Source organism: Ornithorhynchus anatinus, chromosome 4 (genome assembly GCF_004115215.2).
Source record: "Ornithorhynchus anatinus isolate Pmale09 chromosome 4, mOrnAna1.pri.v4, whole genome shotgun sequence".
In the NCBI taxonomy this organism is placed as follows: Eukaryota; Metazoa; Chordata; class Mammalia; order Monotremata; family Ornithorhynchidae; genus Ornithorhynchus; species Ornithorhynchus anatinus.
The window spans coordinates 35,085,090-35,107,903 of NC_041731.1; the positions used below are offsets into that span (position 1 = coordinate 35,085,090).

The 22,814-nt window shown below is 52.3% G+C and overlaps 1 protein-coding gene and 1 long non-coding RNA gene across 3 annotated transcripts; one reads left to right on the top strand and one right to left on the bottom strand.

Moving 5' to 3' along the window:
- Positions 1-2,237: 2,237 nt before the first annotated feature.
- Positions 2,238-3,158, top strand: LOC114811332. Its single transcript, XR_003759013.2, has 2 exons — positions 2,238-2,711; positions 2,967-3,158. It is a non-coding gene; the product is annotated as an uncharacterized LOC114811332 (long non-coding RNA).
- Positions 3,159-10,355: 7,197 nt separating this feature from the next.
- Positions 10,356-21,981, bottom strand: FAM78A (family with sequence similarity 78 member A). 2 transcript variants are annotated; one of them, XM_001506827.5, is made up of 3 exons: positions 21,003-21,981; positions 20,379-20,913; positions 10,356-11,491 (listed from the first exon to the last, which is right to left on the bottom strand). In XM_001506827.5, the coding sequence occupies exons 2-3, from the start codon at positions 20,699-20,701 to the stop codon at positions 10,963-10,965; spliced, it is 852 nt and encodes a 283-aa protein (XP_001506877.2). In that variant the 5' UTR covers positions 20,702-20,913; positions 21,003-21,981; the 3' UTR covers positions 10,356-10,962. The 2 variants fall into 2 exon arrangements, with proteins under 2 accessions (XP_001506877.2, XP_016082173.1); XM_016226687.3 differs by having other exon boundaries at positions 20,379-21,981.
- Positions 21,982-22,814: the final 833 nt, after the last annotated feature.

The following is a 22,814-nucleotide window of genomic DNA, read 5'->3' on the forward strand; positions in this document are numbered from 1 at the left end:
CCAGAGCACGTGGCTCTCGGGTCCGGAAAACATGATGAGCACGGTTGGGTCCCCGGGGGTATGAGGGGCTTTTCGATTACCACTAGCTCTTTGAGGCGGGGAGGGAAGGGCAGGATTGGTTACTCTCTGGGTGACTTGAGGAGTAGTTTTAGCCCCGAGCTCATGAGCCCTTTTTGCCTTTCCAGAGAAAAGTCTTCAGTCTAAAATGAATGGCTTGTGGAATCTGGAGGTAGGAGATAACCTGTTCAGGGTGGCTAACCCCTAATTTCTTTCGAGCTGCTCAGAGCACAGCATCGGCTCATGGTAACCCGATAGCATTCTCACTTCTCCCTGTCCTCTGATTTGATGCCTGCCTGATGAATATCTGTTCCCTTTGGTTGCTAAACTCCTATGAAGAACACAGAGTTCCAGAAGTGTATTCTGATTGGCTGGTGTTCTTATTCTTTTGGGAGAATATGTTATAATTGATGGTAGTTAAGTTTTCCGAATATGACAAATGATGACTAGGGTTTATTTCCTACTGATCTCAATACCAGACATAAGAGGTAGGAGAAGGGAAAGAAGATGAGGCTGGGACTGGCTCCGCTCCCTAACTTAATAATAATAACTGGGACATTTGCTAAGCACCTACTATGTGCCCGGCACTGTACTAAGTGCTGGGGTGGACACAAGCAAATCGGGTTAGACACAATCCCTATCCCACATGGGGCTCACAGTCTTAATCCCCGTTTTACAGATGAGGTAACTGAGACCCAAAAAGGGAAGTGATTTGCCCAAGGTCACACAGCAGACAGGTGGCAGAGCCAGGATTAGAACTCAGGTCCTTCTGACTTCCAGGACCGTGCTCTATCCACTAAGCCACGCTGCTTCTCATTTGTCTGAGGGTATCTCCCTGTGTGGGGGCAGGTTTCCCGGCTAGCGAAATAGGAAGTTTTCTTTCTCTCCCTGTCCACCGGTTATTAAGGGAAAAGAGGATCCGGGCAGGGAACGACAGGCAGTCATCCTCCGTGCTTTCTGACACGACGGCGGCTTCTCCAGCTGCAGAACAATAACCCGGCCACACTCCCCTCCCCCCTTTCACCTTCCCAGGAAGTAACCAGGCTTGTTTGCAGGATGTCCCTTTGTCCAAGCCGTATTTCCCCTGAGAGCTAGGTTAACCAATCGACCTTCTGGGTGTGTTTGGTGAAACGGGAGAATCGAGAAAAATCAAAGACAGTTCTTCAAGGTCCCCGCACACCAACCGGGAAAGTTTCTCTCCCAGGCTCGACTCGTTAGAGATCTTACCTGTTGGTGTTATCCCCCGAACAGAGGTCCTGTTTCATTGCTGTCAACTGATCCCGGATGCTATCCAAGGTCTCATCGCAAATCGAGGGAAATTGTCCCCCTCTTTGCCCCCTAGAGTGAGGCCTTTAGCTACTCCATAATGCAGAAATCAGGCCCCTTGGGAGGCTCAGCCTTCCGAGAACCGTGCCAGGAGAATGCCTGTCCCCTCTCGCTCTGAGATAATATTAATGAGAATGATCGTGGTCTCTGTTGAATGCTTACTGTGTGCCAGGCACTGTACTGAGCGCTGGGGTGGGTAGAAGCAAATCAGGTTATGAGATCTCTGCTCATGAAGCCCCGAGGTACCAGAGGTTGGCTGCCCATTGTGGGCAGGGATTGTCTCTCTGAATTGCTCTAGTGTACTTTCCAAGTGCTCAGTATAGTGCTCTGCGCATAGTAGGCACTCAATAAACACGATTGAATGAATGAATAATAATAATAATAATAATGTTGATATTTGTTAAGCGCTTACTATGTGTAGAGCACTGTTCTAAGCGCCGGGGTAGACACAGGGGAATCAGGTTGTCCCACGTGGGGCTCACAGCCTTAAACCCCATTTTACAGATGAGGTAACTGAGGCCCAGAGAAGTGAAGTGACTTGCCCACAGTCACACAGCTGACAAGTGGCAGAGCCGGGATTCGAACCCATGACCTCTGACTCCAAAGCCCGTGCTCTTTCCACTGAGCCACGCTGCCCCCTGTCCACTGGGGGCCTGGAGAGTCTTCAACCCGAGCTCATTCTAGGACCGTGGGACCTGAGCAGCTGCAGCCTACTAGTCTCCCCTTCCCTCGAGCTTCCTTCTTCCTGATCAGAAAGACTCCTTGGAGTGGCAGGAACTAGCTCCATCGTGATTTCCGGTTGTCGTCGAGGAGATCGTTGGTCCTTAGGTCAATGTTCTAAACACCCAACATCCTAGATCGAGAGGGAGGGTGGATATCACTGGCCCTGTTTGACATCCAGGAAACAGAGGCACCAGAGGTTAAGTGACTCGCATTAGCTCACTCAACAGGACAAGGGGTGGATCCAGGAATAGCATCCTGATCTCCTGACTCTGAGTCTGGCCAGTTCTATATCCCAGGCCCCTCCAGCTTCCTCTGTCAGATTAAAAAGGCCCTAAAATATGAACCAGGGCCCCTCAACTGCTCTTTGAAACCTAAATCGGGCTCATGCCAGCAGAACAGTTAATAGCTGCTATGACTCTTGGTGCGGAGGTAGAAAGGGAGGCCTTTCTTCAGATCGAAGAGGACCACTAGCAGAAGCATCCTGGCCCAGTTTCTGATAGGGCCTAATGATGGTCCCTCTGAAAATTCCCCCTTCCTCAAGTGGAGGCAAAAACCGAGAACTTCCCCCAGGACTTGACGCTGGTGGGATCTCGTCTTGCCACTCGGTGAGTGGACCTTCTCAAGCTACCGAAGACTGCGAAAGGGAAATGGGGTGTTGAGAAACAAGAGGGAGAACTCAGTCCGTTGAGTATACAGTGCATTGAAATCCAAGAGATTTGGGCCAGGGATCTTCTCGGGGCTCATCCCAGCTCCAGGGGCCGCAGATGATATGGAGAGGGCACTATTTGCTTCAGAGGCAAACGAGACCTCCTTCGGGACACTGGGAATCTCTCACTTTCCCTTTCCCTCTCTCTTCCCAGGGATTCCCCCAAAGTAAAGCCCCCAAGGAGCCTTGCCTCGTCGAGTGTGCCACCCCCAACTAAGCCTTTGTGGATGGGTTATGTTTGGAGCTGAGAATTCAAACGAGCCTGCTGCGACACTTCCCTCGCTAAAGAGGAATCTGCCCTACAGACGGCAAAAGCTTTCAACTTCTAAAGAGTGGCACCCGAACAGCTGTGCAGTCTGGTGTCTGTGTCTGACTCCCTCTCTCGCCTTCAAATTGGTTCTTCTAAATTTAACCTGCAAGCAACATTGGAGGCTGGGGGCTTCCACCATGTTGCCGAACACCACGAGGAATTCGATTTCCTCTGCTTGCAACTTCTATCGTGACAAATTCCCTTCCCGAAAATGTGTGGCTGGTTAAAGCCCAAGTTCCCCATATCCTCCCAGACACACATCTTCACACAGATTCCTCTCCGGAGCCAGGGTCTTCAGGATCTGTTCTCTTCCTCCTCTCCCCCCACACCAGCTATACACTCCCTTTGTAGTCCCTTCTGTTATCATGTTCACTCACACACACACATAAACACACATCTTCACCTGGGGACCTGCCCCCCATCCTCCTCACACGCACCGAGGAGTGCAATCGTCATGCTGAACTGGGTCTTCCCCAAACCGTCTGTTGAGCAATTCCTTGTTTTGCCTTGTTCGAGGCATGAAAGAAGAGAATAATAATATATTATTAATATTTATTAAGGGCTTACTATGTGCCAAGCACTGTTCTAAGGGCTGGGATAGATACAAGACAATCAGGTCAGTCACAAGTCCCTATTCCATGTGGGGTTCACAGTCTAAGTAGGAGGGAGAATATGTATTGAATCCCCATTTTACTGATGTGTGATTGGGGTCCAGAGAAGTTAAGATACTTTCCCAAAGTTACACAGCAGGAAACTTGCTGGGGGGGGGGGGGGGGGAGGGGGCGGGTTGTTGCTTTTTTTTAAATTGGTATTTGTGGCAGTTTGGATTAGAACCCAGGGACTCTGACTCCCAGGTCCATGCTCTTTGCATTAGACCACACTGCTTCCCACATGGATTGATTGTATTTATTGAGTGCTTACTGTGTGCACAGCACCATACTAAGTGCTCGGGAGAGTATAATGCAAAAGAGTAGGTATAAAAATCCCTGCCCATAAGGAGCTTGCAGAGCTTAAAATAAATTACAGATGGATATATACAGAAACGCTGTGGGGCTGTGGGAGGGGTGAATATCAGAGTGGTGAAGGGGAACTATCCCAAGTGTTTAAGCATTGCCAAAGAGAAAGCTAAGACAGGGAAATGAAGGCTGTGTCGGGAAAGGTCTCCCGGAGGAGATGTGATTTTAGGAGGCCTTTGAAGATGGAGAGAGGAGCTCTTACCGGATAGAAAAAGGGAGGAGTTCCAAGCAAGAGGGAGGATGTAGGCAAGGGATTGGTAGTGAGAAAGACAAGATCGAAGTACAGTGAAAAAGTTGGCTTTGGAGGAGTGAAGTGTGCAGGTTGGGTTGTAATAGGAGATCCGTGGGGGAGAGCGGATGGAACGCTTTAAAGCCTACGGTAAAGAGTTTCTGTTTGATGTGGAGTTGGATGGACAGCCATTGGAGGTTTTTGAGGAGAGGGGTGGCGTGGATTAAGCAGTTTTTTTAGAAAAATGATCTGGGCAGCATGGTGAAGTGTGGCCTACAAGGGGAAAGACAGGAGGCAGGGAGGTTAGAGGAGGCAGGACATGATAAATGCTTGGATCTACATGGTAACGGTTGAAAAGAGAGAAAGGAGAGGATTCTAGAGATGTTGAGAAGATAAAGCAGACAGGATTTGGTGAGAGACTGAATATGTGGGTTTAAAGAGAGAAATGAGTCGAGGATAATGGCAAGATTCTGGGCTTGTGAGAGAGTCAGGGAGAAGGGTGGTGTTTACGGTAATGGGAAAACCCGGGGACTCGATTCCTCCCCATCCTCCCCCTAGCCCAGACACTCCTCCCAGGAAAAAGTTCACTGCTTGGAACTCCTCCCTTCTCCTATCCGATAAGAGCTCCTCTCTCCATCTTCAAAGGCCTCCTAAAATCACATCTCCTCCAGGAGACCTTTTCCGACACAGCCTTCATTTCCCTGTCTTAGCTTTCCCTTTGGCAATGCTTAAACACTTGGGACAGTTCCCCTTCACCACTTTGATATTCACCCCTCGCACAGCCCCACAGCGTTTCCGTATATATCCAGATGAGGGGTTTGGTTTTAGACACAAGAGAAGATTCCCAGTGGTTTACTGGCAAGTCTCCAGCCCCAGGAAGTGACCCAAATCCCGAAGGGTCTCGGTTTCCCCTACAGGGAGGCTAAAATGGAAGGAGTCAGCACTAGTCAGAGCTCATACTGATGAGAGGACTTCTTTGTGAGGGTTAAATGAATGGCTATGGGGGAGAGAACCTGATGAAAAACGGGTATTTCCTCTAAACTGTAAGCTCATTATGGGCAGGGAAGGTGTCTACCAACTCTGTTACGTTGTTATATTGTGCTCTGCATCCCTCTCAGGGTTGCACCTGGAGAGTTTCCAGTACTCTACCAGTCTTGACTATGGGAGGGAGAATCAAGCAGACGCCTACCCATTCCTAGCTTGGGCATTGACTAGCGAGTGGAAGGCAATCTGCTGCAAGTCAAATCTCACCTGTGCTGGATAGCAGGGGCAGAGAGTCGAGCGCGGAGACTCGAGTTTACCGCGCGGAAGGAGGCAACGGTAAACCACTTCCGTATTTTCACCAAGAAAATTCTGTGGATCCACTACCAGAACGATTGGAGGCGGGGCGTTCTGGGAGAGATGTGTCCAAGGTGTCTCTATGGGTCGGAGACAACTCGATGGCGTAAGTCAAGACGGTGCTCTGCAAACGGTAAGCGTTCAATAAATACAATTGATGGATAGAGGAAAGAGGGTTAGGCTTTCCCCTTAGAGGCACCCACGGGATTAGGCCGAACAGAAAGAGGAAGTAGGAGGTGGCACACAGCTGGCCCAGAAAACTTTTAGAAGCTGTTCTGTGGCCTGGTCCTCTCACCCAGCTGGCCTTGGTCCTATGACACTCTCCCGCCCACGCCTGGTGTGTCTTCGGAAAACAGGAAACCCGGTAGTGGTGTGGTGAGCCCATTTAGTATCTCTTCCAGCCAACTCTAGGTCTTGTGTACATATGAATTCCCGACCTCGGCACCTGCGCATAGGTTTCTTCAATTACGCATTCGATTATTCTGATTACTGTGTTTCCCCCGTTAGAGATTATGCCCTTCGAGAGCAGGAGATGTATGTCTTCTTTCGGTTGTACCTCCCCAAGAGGTCTGTGCTCACTAATTAATTATGGTGTTTGTTAAGTGCTTAACTATGTGCCAGGCACTGTACTAAGCGCTGGGGTGGATTCAAGCAGATTGGGTTGGACACAGTCCCTGTCCCACGTGGGGCTCACAGTCTCAATCCCCATTTTACAGAAGAGGTAACTGAGGCCCAGATTAGTGAAGTAACTTGCCCAAAGTCACACAGTTGACAAGTGGCAGAGTCGGGATACATATTACTCCTTCCGCTACTTATGCATCCTTAGTGATAGAGCACCGGCCTGGGAGTCAGGAGGACCTGGGTTCTAATCCTGGCTCTGCCCCATGTCTGCTGTGTGACCTTGTGCAAGTCACTTCACTAATCTGGGCTTCAGTCATCTCATCTGTAAAATACGGATTAAGAGTGTGAGCCCCACGTGGGACAGGGACTGTGTCTAACCTGATTAATTTGTATCTACCCAGGGCTTAGAACAGTGCTGGGCACATAGTAAGTGCTTAACAAGTACCATTATGATTAGTAGTAGTAGTATCCTCTCCCACAAAGGCAGAAGGAAGGAGGAGGTTGGGAAATATGGGGACACTGTCTGGAGCCCTCAGCGTGGAAAAGAGCATGAAGAATGGCCCAGTGTCCGAGACCCTGTCTTCCGTTTGTGTCCGTGACCCACCGAGGGGGTGGGGGAGAAGACAACACAGGGCAAAAGTCACTGTTCAAGCTGAGGGTGGAGACCGCAGGCAAGTCAAGGGGAAGGAAAATGGGCCGATGTTCAAAGCAGTACGCTTCCCTGCCTCTCCTCCACTGGCGGCACCAGAAACCCAGCCCCACCACCTCTCCTCCCACTTCCAAGTAAGCACGTTTCCTCCTATCGTATGGAAAGATCCAAAGCCTCGGCCGGGCTGCTGCAGTCCTTCAGAAACACCCACACCTCAGCCAGGCCTACTTTAAAATTCCATTTTATTTCTCTTTGTTAAAATAAAAAAAAAAGCAGTTTCCATCTTGTTTTATGTTTCCTTGAAGAGTCTGGTCTCTCCCAGTACGTTGGTGGTTTTCACAGTATGATTGCGTGTCCAGGGACGGTTTTTATTGCTGGGAGGAGTGTCCAGGCTGGGGGGAAGATGGGGCGGAATTGAATCCCCTAGAGCGGAGGTCCTGTTCGATTCGTGTCAGTGCTTCTGGGCAGGAGAGAGGACTAAGACGCTGGACTCCGGCCTCTGGAGGAATTTTCTCTTGTGCCTCCCACCTTCGGTGAACGGGGCTTCCCACCGGTGCACTCCGGTGCAGGAACGTGGCCGTCTCCGCCGGGCCCACCCCGGCCCGGCCCCAGCCGGGAGCAGGATGGGGGTCCGTAGGGGAAGGGTCCCATAGGACCCCGAGAGCGAGACAGGTCTGCCTCTTTCTCACGCCCCCGCCCGGTCCGGGGGAAGGTTAGGCCTTAGGGGAGGGGAAAAGGTGGCCTGAAGGAGTCGGCGCATCCCTTGAAATGATCCAGACTAGGCTCGTGGTGATGGATGTGCTGTGGCCAAAGATGCTTGGGCGAAAGCTCCCAGCTGAACGGCGCTTCTGGCTTCCTCCCGGCTCCAGCGGGAGGATGCCACTGGGCTTCCTCCATCAGCTCTGAGCACCGTGGAACAGACCCAAGCCCCAACAATTGAGTGGCCGGTACCGGACTGCGCCCCGGACAACTGCGGGTTCACGCTACGATCGATTCACTCCCCTCTGGGGACACTACGCTAGCTCCGAAGATCCTACCTCCACCACCTCCCCCTCTTACCCCCCGCCCCTCCTCTAGGAGCTCCCTCCGCCTCGGGTCAATCTGGAAATATCCTGGGCTCTGAAGAGCTGGCTCAGAGAGAGAGAAAGAGAGGGAGCTGGTAACTTCTAATGATCGGAAGCCACTTAGGATGAGATGATCTGCACGCACAGACGAGCAAGTTTCGATTGGGAGCATCAAGGCTATCAGCAGCCATTCGGATCACCCAGCGACGGGGTTATTAAACAGCCACATCGTCAGCTCTGCAGCACGCGCCATGTAGAGTCATCTCTGGATGGTGGATCAATCTGTCCCTGGTGGCTTTTGTAAAGAAGCAGAGACGGGAATGCCGTTATCCATCACACCAGCGTGGAGTCTTAAAGCTGTTGTGACCTCTCTCTCGCCCCAAACTCTGAGCAGGTATAAAGAGGAAACAAGGGGAGAATGAGGGCTTAATCGGACCCGGCAAAGGGAGCTCCTAAGCCTGCCGCTAACCAGAGCAGTGGACTTGCCCTACTCATCGCCACAGAGGAATCTGGATCTCTATGTACCGTGGTCAAAGGCACGAGTGGGGCAAGCCGGAAACCTGGGTTAGGAGACTGCCTTCACGCGCACACCTGAAATCAGGGTAACATCGCACGGGAAGTCGAAGGGCTGCATCACCTGGGGCTCGGGGGAGGATATATTCCCGAACTTCAGGGAGGCTGGGATAAAGGCTCATCTCTAGCAGAAACGGATTATTTTTCATTTGCAGGGATTATCTGCGGTGGGTGACCTGTCCTGGATTATTCATCTGGGGATGAAGGAGCATTAGGGTCAGAATTCAGAGAGGGCCCAGGTAGGAGGAGGGTGGGGGAGGATATCACAGCAGGGGAAGCCAACTGCTTCGGTGTCAGGAGAGTACGGATGAGGCTGCCCGTGCTTTCTGCTGGCAGGCCCTGGCGTAGCCTGAGGCAGAGGGCGATAAGCATCGAGAAGGCACTGAGAAGCGGTATGGCCTAGTGGATAGAGTGTGGGTCTGGGAGTCAGAAGGACCTGGGTTCTAAATCCAGATCTGCCACTGGTCTGCTCTGTGACCTTGGGAAGTCACTTAACCTCTTGGGCCCTCAGTTACCTCATCTGTAAAATGGGGGTTAAGACTACGAGCCCCATGTTGGGCAGGAACTGTGTCCAACCCAATTAGTTCAAATCCACCCCAGCGCTTAGAACGGTGCTCGATGCATAGTAAGCGCTTAACCGATACCATCATCACCATCATCTGGGGCCAGGGTCACCATGAGCGATTTGGACTTCTCTCTGAGGGCCTCTCTGAGCACATGTTTATGCTCCCTTTTCCTCAGGTGCTGTGAATAAGGAGGCACCAGGGAAGTGCCTCTAGGCTTTCTCAGCAAGAGAAAGGTCGTCCAGAAAATGTGGCCCTCCTGGACCTCGCCCGGTCCCCAGGAACTAGTCGGTGCCCATCAGGGAGATGACCTGAAGGGCCAGAGACCTCGTGGGACCGAACTTAGGAGCTGGAGGAAGCAGCCTCTGGAGAGCGCTGTCTGCAGCAGCTCTGATCTCACACCACTGAAGCAAGAGGAAGGTACATCTGTTTACTTGGTTTTGCTCCTGGAAACCTAGTCGCTTTGGTGGTGATCATTTTTCCAGGGCAGATGGGAAGAGACAAAACCGCTGAGGGTCTCTGCTGACGAATGGAGAGGGCCTACGCTCCAATTCAGGAGCACAGACTTGCTGAGCTTATGCCTTCTCCACCGTAATATAGTCTCTGGTTGGTGGTTCCCGTCACCCACCCTGGCCTCCACCTGTGCAGGATCCCCAAGTGTCACCTGAAGGACATCACCCCTCCCTATCCCAGAGCAGAGAGGCATGCAGAGTCCAAAACTGCAGACACCAAGATGGCTGGATGGGCTTAGTCAGGGAGGGACAGGTGGACTCCTGGAATTCTAAAGTTGAAAGGGTCCTGGAGCAATCCCCCCCCGCCCCCAAAACAAAACAAAAAAAATGAATGCCTAAAGTAGTCAGGACAGGTGGATGTGAATGCTTTCACTAAGCTCCTCAAGGATAGATGGGTGATATTTTAAATTTAGGGTCAGCAAGGCGGTTCCATTTCTGCTCGAAATGAAAAGCCGCAGCTGCTTTAGGCCTGAGCTTTGTTTCCTTGCTGCTGTTCCAGGAGAAACCCAAGAAGCTCCATTTATTTCTACGTTCTGCAGTCTTGATCACCCTCTCTCCTTCTTTCTCTGATGGAAGCTTTGTACTTTTCCATCCAGACCCACCTTCCTGCCCTGAAGGAAAGAGATTCTGCTTTTCTTTTTTTTTTTAAACGCATCTTAAGGCAAAAATTTGGCAAAGCAATGTCTATTTTAAGGCCGCATGACATGGGGACTGAGAGGTCAGAGTCTGCTAACTGGAACCTTTTCCTCTTTAAAAGACAACTGTCAATAAATAAAGGTCAGTCTGGTTGTTCTAAGAACATGGCTTCCCCACCCCCTTCCCCAAACTCAGGCTCTCTCACTTTCTCTCTCTCTCTCTCTCTTTCTCTCACTCTCACACATTCACATGCACACAAAAAGGAACTAAAACACTTTGGTTTCAGCTAGTCTGTTGAAAGGGAGCGGCTGAAACCCATATCATAACCAAAGTGGGGAAGAGAGAGGGGAAGGTCAGAGAGGCGATCCAAAGGTTCGGTGTACAGGTTGTATGGACCCGGGGAGGCCATCCCCCCCCCTTTGGAAGCAGGTGATGAGAAAACCTCCAGAGGTCTTCTCTGGAGCTTCAAACACAGTGAATTCCGTCCCGGTGGAGAAGGTAGAATGGTTGCATTTTGTTGAATGACCGCAAAGTGCATCTTGATTTTGCTTTGATATTATTATTTTTTGTCTGTTTGGAACCAGTAGTAGTAGTTGACGAGAGCAGCGTTTCCCACCCTGAGCCAGAAGCCCTGATTTCTTACCGGTGCTTGGGTGGGATCACCACCAAGGGCTGCCCATCCTTGGGCCGCCACATAAGCACCTGAGCGTCGTTGGCGTTGGGTTTGACAAGGGCACTGGGTGGTATTGGCTCATTTTTGCTCAGGATCTGAGGCGGCTCTTGGGCGGTCGGTTCCCGGAGCTTGGCACGCTGTCCCAGGGGCCGGCTGGGGTTCACCTCGATGCCCAGCTTCATGCGCCAGTGGAGAGTCTGGAGGATGACCATGTCATTGGTGGCAGTGTTCGTGGCCACCAGCCAGGTGGTGAAGCTCTGATCCCGGTGGATACTGGTCAGTTTGGCCACGTTGCTCTCGCTGACCGGCACCGCCCACGTGACGCTGGGGTAGAAGTTGTCGTTCATGCTGATGATAAACTTCGAGTCTCTCTTGGTAGGGCCCACGATGGTGCACGTCTCCGTGGTGTTGCCGTACCAGGGGTAGTTCACGCCATCGGAGTCGCTGATGGCCTGGATTTTGCCTTCCTGTAGATCTGGGAGCTCCCAGCTCGACCTAGGAATAGGGAATTCCAATGAATCGTGGATCACAGAAACCTTCCGAGCTCACCCAAGGACTCCTCTCCTTTCATTCATTCAATAGTATTTATTGAGCGCTTACTATGTGCAGAGCACTGTACTAAGCGCTTGGAATGAACAAGTCGGCAACAGATAGAGACGGTCCCTGCCGTCTGACGGGCTCACGGTCTAATCGGGGGGAGACGGACAGACGAGAACGATGGCGATAAATAGAGTCGAGGGGAAGAACATCTCGTAAAAACAATGGCAACTTGCGTACGGACACACACACACACACACACACACACAAACACACACACCTATTCTTCTGGCAGTCAGAAGACCTGGGTTCTAATTCCACCACTTGTCTGCTGTGAGACCTCGGCCAAGTAACTTGGCTTCTTTGTGCCTGTTTCCTCAACTGTAAAATGGGGATTAAATCCCACTCCCTCCCACCTAGACTGTGACCCCGACGTGGGACTGATAACCTTGTAGCTACCTCAGTGCTTAGAACAGTGCTTGGCACATAGTGCTTAACAAATACCATTATTATTGTTATTATCCTCCAGCAGAGGCTTAGTAGGCTGGGGAGAGGTGGGAAAGTCCGTCTCTCCTGCCCTGGGCTGGGTAACTCAGGGAAGTAAACTCGCTGTGGGCAGGGAATGTGACTTTTTTGTTGTACTGTGCTCCCCCAGGCGCTTAGCGTGCTCTGCACATAGTTGCTTAACTTCTCTAGGCCTCAGTTGCCTCATCTGTAAAATGGAGATTAAGAGTCTGAGCCTCATGTAGGACGGGGACTGCATCCAACCTGATTAACTTGAATCTCCCCCACTGCTTAGGACCGTGCTTGGCACACAGTAAACGCTTAAGAAATGCCATAATTTATTATTATGATTATTCTGACATGGTTTGCGCGTTTTGACAAACACACCGCCTTTCAATTGCTTGGGCTTAAAAATCTCCCTTAACGCTACCTTAACGGTACCCAGAATCCTAACGCATTCCCGCCTCTCCCGGGCCAGCTGTTCACTCCCGGGTGCCCTCCCCGCTGCAAGCAGGATAAGCACAACGGGACAGTGTGACCTTGCATCTGTAAAGCATTTACCTCCAAACATCTGGGACTCTCACCCCACCACCCACACACTGCCGCCAGGAGCCGAACACAACCCACACAGGTGAAATCGCAGGAGGATGTGCAGGGTAATCCGACCCCCTGGCTGTGAGTGTCTGACCTGAACCTCCACAGGTTTCCTGGGGCCTGTGCTCTCGATTTCAAAGAAATCATTCGCTTTTTAACAATACCCCCCCCCCCCCACAAATTAATGAATGAAGAGAGCGTACTAAATGTCCCCAGACCGCTAGGTTTTCATTCAACCGTATTAATTGAGCGCTTACTGTGTGCAGACTACTGCACCAAGTGCTTGGGAGAGTATAGTATAACGATAAACAGACACACTCCCTGCTCACAGTAGTAGTAGTAGTAGTAGTCGAAGCATTTACCGAGTGCCCACTTGATGTGGGACACTATACTAAGTGCTCGGGAAGTACAGAATAATGAAATGACACGTTTCCCGCTGACGACGAACTTGCCCTCCAGCAGGAGAGACAAACACAAAAATACAGTTACGGTGATGGGAATAAATAAACCGAGTGGACACGGATACACAAGTGCTAAAGAGGGTATAAATAAGTTCAGAAGTGCTACAGTTGGGGGAGGGGATGATAATGACTCAGGGTGCCGGGAGATGAAGCAGGGAAAGCTTGTTGGGATTGTAGGAGGGATCTGAAAGTGGGGAGGGACAGAGTTCCAGGCCGGGGGAACAGCGTGAGTTCCGGGTTGGAGGGGGAACAGTCGAGAACAAAGTACAGTTAAAAGGTCGAATCGGGAGGAGCGAAGACAGTGACGTGGGGAAGGGCGGGTGAGGAGAGCAGACAGGTAAGGTGGGCCCGAGCTGTCGGAGAGCCCAAATCGTGAGTGCTTTAAAAATAATTATTCTCTTGGTTTGGCCTCAGCTGGGCTTCAGAACAAGAGTTCATTTCACGGAAGGAGTTTTATCGGCCAGTTCGAGCTAATCGATCAGTAGTATTTACTGAGCACTTATTGTGTGCGGAGTACTGTACTGAGCACTTGGGAGAATACAATGTGGTAGAGTCGACAGACGAAATCCCTGCCCACAGATGCTGTCGAATTTACCTTGGGGTTTTCACAGACCTCCATCATGCCAGAGAGCTGTAGTGGGCCATGCCAGGGCCTACTAAAAGGTTACGTGCCCTCTTCACAGGTGGTCAGTATGTTGATAGATGAAGAGGAAGTGGGGGATCGGTGGTTTTCACGTTTTTATTTCCCCCCATTGGAGGCTCTAATTCAAGAGGAAATCTTCAGACCCACTACCTGAGCAGAATGACTTATGCCAAGTCAGCTGAAAGGAATGCCGATTTCATTTATTATGTTACTTCCTGGGAGGAGAGTGAGCTGGTAAAATTGGTTCTGGGCCGGTAAGGGATCTTATTTGCAAGCCCGCCATAAGGTTCTTCTGCCTCCAGCCTAGTCTAGAATGGCTTGACCCTAGAGAAGCAGCGTGGCTCAGTGGAAAGAGCCCGGGCTTAGGAGTCAGAGGTCGTGGGTTCGAATCCCGCCTCTGCCACTTGTCAGCTGTGTGACTGTGGGCAAGTCACTTCACTTCTCTGGGCCTCAGTTCCCTCGTCTGTAAAATGGGGATGAAGACTGTGAGCCTCACGTGGGACAACCTGATTACCCCGTATCTACCCCAGCGCTTAAAACAGTGCTCTGCACATAGTAAGCGCTGAACAAATACCAACATTATTAAAAGTCACTCCTCCTATTTCTAGTTTTCTCTTTCTTGATGCTGCTAATAATTATAATAACTGTGGTATTTGCTCAGCGCTTACTATGTGCCAGAAACCATTTTAAACACTGGGATAGATAAAACTTAATCAGCTTGGGCACAGTTCCTGTCCCACACGGGGCTCACAGTTTTAATCCCCATTTTTCCAGATGAGGTACCTGAGGCACAGAGGTGTGGAGTGACTTGTCCAAGGTCACACAGCAGACTAGTGGCAGAGCTGGGATTAGAACCCAGGTCCTTCTGACTCCCAGGCCCATGCTCTATCCACTAAGCCAGGCAGCTTCTCGTAGGCAACGGGCAATGTCTTTTGGCCTACAGAAAGGGATTCTCAAGGGTTCAGGACCCCAGTGCTGGCCTTCTATATTAGGAAGAGACATAAGACAGAACGAGGTACTGGGCAGGAGAAGAGATTGTACTGTGAGGTTAAGACTGTGAGCCCCACGTAGAAAGGGACTGTGTCCAACCTGACTTGCTTGTATCCACCCCAGCGCTTAGTACAGTTCCTGGCACTCAGTAATCACCGAATAAATACCAGAATTATTATTACTAGTGCCTAACTGGGAGCCGGAGTGTCTTTCGGCCTCAGTTTGGTTTGTTTAGAAGGTCTGGTCTGGTCCTCACGTACTTGATTCAAGTTGGAAATGGCCCGGCCCACGGGACCCAAAAGGGACTGTGGTATTGACGGCCACCCCAAGCGGTCGTATCGGGTCTCTGGCTAGCCCGGGACTGAGAGCCCTAGGGAGCCTGGAGGCCGGGAGGCTCGGATGGGATCAAATCTGCACACGAGGGCTCATAGCAGGCCCGAACATCTAATAATTGACATTACGGAACACGGCTTGGGGCATCTAGATTATGCCACCGCTCCCCTCCCTCCCCACGTCTAGTGCTCTGTTCACAAAAGTGCTCCATACATATCTATGTAATAATAGTAATAATAATAATAGTATTCGTTCAGTGCTTACTATGTGCCAGGCACCGTACGAAGCGCTGGGGCCCATACAAACAAATCGGGAGGGGCACAGTCCCTGTCCCATATGGGGCTCACAGTCTCAATCCCCATTTTACAGATGAGGTAGCCGAGGTCTACGGAGGAAGGTCAGAGTGCGAGACCCTCCTCCTCCAACATCTCCCCCGTCCTCCGGACCTTTCGGATTTGAAGCGTAGTGGCCCGGGGCTGACCCCACAAGGCAGCGGCCTGCACGAGAACAGCCGTCCTGGCTTGACTGCTTCTCCCACCTTCCGCAGCTGGGAGGGCTTGGCTTGGCTCAAATCGACCTTCTGGCCGGGATAGTCTGGTGGGACTTGAGTCGCCTGATCCTGGGGCTGCCAACATTCTTCCTGCACTTCCTCAACCCCAGTGGGTTTGAAAGCTCAGTCCCCCTCTTCCCCAGCTCCGCTCAAACCGGCCTCCCTCTCCCGCAGCTCGAGTCCGAGTTGTTTTCCGAGGGGCCTCCTGCCGAGGTCCAGATTTCAGGAAGAGATCGCAGAGCCGGTGGGATTTCCCTTTGCTGCCGGCAGTTCCGGATGAACAGCTGGGCGCTGGGCCCCCGCTGCCAGCGGGACGGGAGAGGACAAGCCTCGGTCTGTGAGCAACCCAGCAAGAGGGAGAATCCTCTGGTTCCAGCAACCTCCCCTGTTCATCTCCAGTCTTTCTGCTCCCCCTCGTCCCTCTGATGGCTTCTCTAAGCCACTGGGGAAGTTGAGCAAAGATAGATATATATACACACACAATGTATATGTAGATATTGTAATGGATAGAGCACGGGCCTGGGAGTCAGAGGGTCATGGGTTCTAATCCCAGCTCCGCCACTCGTCCGCTGCGTGACCTTGGGCAAGTCACTTCACTTCTCTGTCCTTCAGTTCCCTTATCTGTAAAATGGGGATTGTGACTGTGAGCCCCACATGGGATATGAACTGTGTCCAACTCGATTTGCTTGTACCCACCCCAGTGCTTCGTACAGTGCCAGGCACATAGTAAGCACTTAACAAATCTCACTATTATTATACAGTATTCATTCATCTACTCATTTACTTATTAATAATGGTGTCTGTCTCCCCCTCTAGACTAGGAGCTCATTGGGGGCAGGAATGTGCCTGTGGTTACGCTGTACTCTCCCAATCGCTTAATATACAGTGCTTTGCACAAAGTAAGCACTCAATAAATACGACTGAATGAATGAAGGAGCGGTACCTGCCTGTCAGTTGCCTGCCTGCCCTAGGCCCAAGCCCTCCTGAGTGATCTGCTCCCTCTACTTCACCCAGGTTCAAGGGAAAGGGACACAGAGCACGCAGGGCCAAAGCCACATGGCCTAATGGGTAGATCACGGGCCTGGGAGTCAGAAGGAACTGGGTTCTAATCCCAGCCCCACCCCTTGTCTGCTGGGTGACCTTGGGCAAGTCACTTCACTTCTCTGTGCCTCAGTGACCTCATCTGGAAAATGGGGATTAAGGCCGTGAGCCCCATGTGGGACAGGGACTGTATCCAACCTGATTAGCTTGTTTCTACCCCAGCGCTTAGAACGGTGCTTGACACCTAGTAAGAGCTTAACAAACGCCATGATTATCATTATTATTATCTGGGTTCATTGTTGGACTGGATTAGGCGGTGATCCCAGAAAGGCCAGTTGAAGATTGTGGGGGATAGGACCGGGAATATGGACAGAACTGTTATTGGGGTGGGTGGATCCGCGTCGTCGTAGCGGGCCTGTTCTCTACGGTCAGGGGGCTGGAGGGGGGAATCTCCCACCCTGATGACTAGTCCGAGGTAGCACCGAAAGCACCAGACTTCCAGGTTTGGGGCTGGGAGGCTGCACTTAAGGTCCTCTTTGCTGGAGCCCTGCCCCACCTCCGGCGGCGGAAGCAGGTGTTCCGAAAATGGACAAGGGTTGGAGGGACCCCCGGTGTTTCCACCCTGGAGGTCGGCCCAAAACATTATTAAATATATGTCTATTTATGTATGTATAGATATATAGCATACAAACGCCCTTCGCCGTACTGAGCCCCCTCATCCATCAGGTTGCTCTTTTATTGCTTTCCAGCTATATCTATCCTGGAACTTGATTGTCTTACCAGGTTTCATCTTTGATTTCAAACAGCTGCCTGGATCATTGGTTGTTGAGTAGTATTGGAATTAGCATTTTCGAGGCTGTGCGGTGATGATGAATGCAATCTTCCCCCTACCCTGGGGAAACTGTCCACCCCTCCAATTCGATGAAAACTCAGCAGATCTAACTTTATTTTCACAATCTGAGATCTTTCTTCCTTTCCTCAGCTGGGGCAGTGGGTTAGGCTGATCAGAATCCCGGGTTTTTAGTCAGTTTGCCTGATTAGCTGCTTCAGTCAGTCTATCGTACTTATTGGATAACTCCACTCCTAATGCAGGGGTTGGGGAGGGTGGGATGGGTGGAGCGGGGGTGGTGTAAGACCAAATCCTCCCCCCGCAAAAAATACTGTGAATTTCCAAGGGGAGGAAAAGGGAAGAAATAGGAGGGGGTTCCACTGCCCACCTTTTTTTCCAAAATGAGTTTGGAAAATAAATTTAAAGGAAGCACACTCACTCATTCATTCATTCAACTGTACTTATTGAGCGCTTCCCGTGTGCAAAGCACTGTACTACGTGCTTAAATTTAGTACCCCAGCCTTCCTGCAGGTGAACCGTCACAGTGTTTAGTGAGTTTCTGCTAGCCTCTCGTGGCTTGAGAGAAGCTGCATGGAGGGTGGGCACAGGGTCCCACCCAGCAGAGCTCGGGGGGGGTCTGGGCCTGGGGAGACAGAGAACAAAAGGAGAGGAAGGGGAACGGAAGAGGAAGGAAAGCGGGCTCTGCTAGAAGAAAAACCACTGTTCTCCGTTCCGGGGGCTCAGTGTGAGAGTGAGGATGTGCTTAGGGAGGAAATACGGCCCTTTGAGTACAGTAACGTAGGATGTTGATCACCCTCCCACTCACTTCAGACATTCAAAGAGCTTTACACAAAGTAAAGGCCCACCCCCGAGGGGGGGGGGGGGGATCCGTTCCCATTTTTATAAAAATGGGAAAGGGAACAGAGAGGAGAAGCAATTTCTCCCAGGTCACCCAATGAGTGGAAAAGAGTCCGACTCGGGTCTTCCGACTATGAGCCCTGGCTCCAGCCCTCTCTGCAGATATTTACTTAGCGTCTTTCATCCGAACGGCTAGCAGGGTACTTCACACTGCTCTCCCTAAAGCTCTCTTCACTAACGGCAGCTGCTTCCCAAAAAAGGAGAACCATCTGGCTTCCCGATACATAATGGAGTAGTAAGGAGAAGGTACATTTGGGTTCTTGACATCTCATGACAGTTTCCCTGGGAGAACCTGAATATCCCAGGAATGCTTTTGGTCTTAATGTTCTTAGAAAGCCCCACTTCCGACCAACTGCATGGAGTTCCTTTCCCAGCGTCTTCCTGTGATGGGGAAGGCTGCAGAGAGTCTCTGTTACCCCCTCCCCCATCCGCACCCCAAAGAATGGGGATGGTTCCGGCTCTATTTGATTCCCAGATCCTCCCGGTTTGTCAGGAGGGGATGTTCTTTTGGGTAAAAACATTTCCTTTCAATCTCGTTTACCGAGGTTATAAAGGAGGGCCTTAGTTGGCTCCACTCCAGTTCCATGTACACGTTTCCATCTCTTGGCTCGTCCCTTCCCCTTCTCTTCTCGCCGGATCTGATCCGAGCCTCTCTTACCGAGCCAAGCAAGGACGTCCCTGCAGGCCCTAGTTAACAGAAGGCACCGAGAGGACGGTGCTCCAGCCGTCTGGGGAGATTGGCGGCCGTCTCGACCCACGCTGACGGGCCCCGCAAAAATCCCCCGAGGGATGGGATCCCCAGTGCCCAGACCATGTGCCAAGGTCCCGCATCATGCTTGGCGGCCTGAAGAAGCAGGCTGAAATCCTGGGGACCCCGAGAATTGGATCCTTGTATGGTCTGGGACCTGAACCCAGTGTGAACCAGCTAGGTCCAGTTTGAAGAGTGCTTCCTGTTAAAGGGAGAGGGGACGGTCTATATTGATCTATATCGAGGACCAAATAGATTTCTCAGCCCTCCCATTGGATCATTCATCCCAAAGACCATTTGGAAGAAGAAAGTAAAATTAAGCCAGTTCCCCACTGATGCTAAGAAAATGAAACCGAACGTTAGAAAAAGGGTTTGGCGGTCTCTGTAGTCCTCACACGTGGTTGACCTCTCCCCCGCCCCCAATTAAAAACCCAATGCCACTTATTAGGAATCTACCCTCTCCCGTGTGCCCGGTGACCTGTCAACAGAATACCACCACCCAACTCAGGTTACCTAATAGGCCAAGCCCAGCTCGGCCGCCACAATCACACGGCACAGGTCGAAATGTTCCCGGGGCCGGAGACGGGGAGCGGAGGGAAAGAGGACCTGAGGTTGCAGGAGGGAAAGAGGACCGGCTACATCTAAAACGCAGTGAAATATGGAACAGCAGGCCTGGGGCCCTGGAACCTCTCCCTTCAGTTCCAGGCTCCAGAATGCGGTTGGGATCCCAAAAAGAGAAAAACCCCAATCACTCCTCTCCCCCTCTCTTTGTTTTTTTAAGATATCTGTTAAGCGTTACGTGCCAGGCACTTTACTAAGCACTGTGATAGACACAGGCTGATCAGGTTGAACACAGTCCATGTCCCACACGGAGCTCGCAGTCTTCATCTCTGTTTTACAGATGAGGGAACTGAGGCCCAGGGAAGTGAAGTGAGTTGCCCACGGTCACACGGCAGACAAGTGGCAGAGCAGGGATTAGAAACCAGGTCCTTCTGGTTCCCGAGCCCGGGCTCTATCCTGCTCCTCTCCTTTAGGGAGCGGTACGCTGGGATGATTTCTTCCTTGCTGACCCTCCGGCTCTGCCCAGGGAGTAGGGTCCAAAGAGATGGGAGTCTACACCTGGGGGAGTATCCGTCTAAACACAACAACATCCTTCCCCTCCCTGGGCCCACTGCAAGGAGCCCCCCAACGGTTGCCCCGGCTCCCCGAGAAGCAGACAGCGGGAAATACTCACATGCCCTGATCGCCGTAGTGGTTGTAAAACTCCATATGGCTGCAGGCCTGGATCCAGCCCACGATCCAGGTCTCCTTCTTCGGGATGGGTGGCACGACCACTTGGGCGGAAGCTCGGAAGTGTGGAGTCCGGTAGCGGAGGACCACGCTGGAGGACTCGTCGATGCTGGTGGGGATGGGATCAATGGAAGCTTTCACGTCGATCACCGAAATACTTTCCCGGAAAACTTTAGATTTGCAGTTGATGCTCTGAATACAGCCCATGGCATACAGTACCAGGTCAATATTTAGTAAACGCCAGCAGTCCCACAGAAGTTTAGGCATTGAAATCGTCAGAGCGGCTAGATCCAATACAGATCTTCCCGTGGGGTAATCTCAAGACCAATATCCATAGGATACAAAAATTTATCAGCTGGAGGGGGGCGGGGACGCTTCGGGTCAGTATCTCTCGTCCTCTTACGAATAAGGACCGGGCAGCATATCAGAAGCTTGGAAGGCCTTGTTCTCCTCGAGCAATGGGTGCAATCTCAGGTATTCTTTGGGTTAAAAAAAAAAGTTTGGAGTTCAATAAATAAGCATTCCGCGTCGCTATCCGGCCCTTTCCTCGCTTCCTCGCCTTCCTCACCTGGCGGGGGACGTTGGAGGCCTGGCCTTGATTCTTTGGATGAAGAAGCAGAGCGCTGACACATACAAATGAAAAAGGATGTCCCCTCTCGGCCTTGCCACCCCGAATGCGGCGAATCTACTTCCTGCTCCTCTTCCTTTTCTGCTCTCTCTTTCTCCTCACACACACACACGCACGGTCCCTCTCTCTCTCTCTCACACACACACACAGTGTAATAAATTAAATAACAGTGTCTATGCAATCAGCGAATGGACGCGACGGCAACTCCTCCAACTTGAGGCTTCCAGGAGGAGAGAGGTTGAACCTGCAATAAATATAACTCCCGGGAGGTGCGGTGGTCGTCCAACGCCTGTCACACTTTGGTTGGCATTCCAAAAAAATAATAATAATAATAAGGGGGCGGGGAGAGGAAAAAAAAAAAGGAGAGGGAAGGAAAAAGCCACCCCGAATAAAGCTATTCCCGATCTCCGGAACGGTTACATTGCACCACGTCGCCCACCGCTCCGCAACTTGCTCCCGAGCCGGGGGGGCCTCCGGGCTAGTGGGGGCTTGGGCTAGCGGATTCCGGCCAGGGGTCCGAGGGTCCTCCCGGCCCCCTCCCCACCTCCTCTTTTCGATTTTCTTTTTCCCGGGTGGGGGGTCTCGACCCGGCTGAGCTGCGGGAAGGGAGAAGCCCTCGCAAGCCTCTCCTGAAAAGTTGGGTCCAACTTTCGTCCCGGAGGGGTAAAGGGGGGGAGGTGTTTTTAGGGTCGGGGGTGGGCGTCGAGGAGGGGGAGTCGAGGGGTCGACTCTCCTGCGGGCCGCTGAGCTGAAAGTGCAGCTCCTGGTGAATTTCCCCGTGCCCCCTCCCCTCCCCCCCTTTTCCTCGCCCCTCCCCCTGGTCAGTGGCAGCCTCGGGACCTCAGATCCCAGCGCATAATCGCCGGTCGTGACATCTTCGGTGATACCCACCCGGTCGGGGGGCGGGGGCCCCCCACCCCCACCCCCAAGCCCTCCTCCTCCTCCGGGGAGAGCCCGGCCTGAGCCCTCCCCTCCCCCTCCCCGGCCAGAGCGCTTCTTTCAGGCGATCCCCGCGGTCGATGGCATCTCGCTGCTCCGGGCAAATCTCTGGGCTGGCTCCGATCTCACCGCCTGCTCCTCCTCCTCCTCCTCCTCGCCTTCAGCAGCCAGGAGGTGCCCCGTTCATCTGCAGGCAATCGTCTCCTCCTCCTCCTCCTCCTCCTCGTCCTCGGTGCCTAGGGCACAGAGAGACAGGCGCGCACCATGGCACCCAGCCCGGGCCGTGCGCCCTGCATCCAAGAGGCTCTATTTCCCCTCCCCTCTTCTCCCTCCTCGGGGGTCACGCCAATCTCCCCGTCCTAAACGTCCCCCTCCTGCAGGGGAACTTTTCCTTCCCGCTCCCCTGGCCCGAGATTCCCACGCCTGCCCTGCAAGCCCCATTTATCCTCCCCACCTGCCGCCTCCTCCGGGGGCACCTCCGGGGTGGTCGCTCGCTTCTTCCCCCTCCCAGCCCCAGCCCTGGTGCATTTATTCATTTGGATCGATTTCTTCCCGACCCCCGTTTCCCCCTCTCCCCACGCACCCCCTCTTCGGGGCCGAGTGGGGGTGCGTGGATGTGCACGGGTGTGCATGGGTGTGCATGGGTGTTGCCAGCCTCACGTGGATCTCTGCTCCAGCCTCTTCGCCTCGGCTGCTGCGGAAAAGGCAAACGGGTCAAACTTTGCAGGAACTCATCCCTCCGCCTTCGCCTCTTCCCGGCCCGGGGATTTCTCCCGCAGCCTTTCCAGACAGGAGGCTCCCTCAATGACAGGC

What these genes read in the sequence shown, in the direction of transcription:
- FAM78A (XM_001506827.5), bottom strand. Translation starts at nt 20,701, where the DNA reads ATGCCTAAACTTCTGTGGGACTGCTGGCGTTTACTAAATATTGACCTG. An exon ending in CACTACGGCGATCAGGGCAT is followed by an intron (nt 11,492 to 20,378) that starts GTGAGTATTTCC and finishes CCCTATTCCTAG; the next exon opens with GTCGAGCTGGGAGCTCCCAG.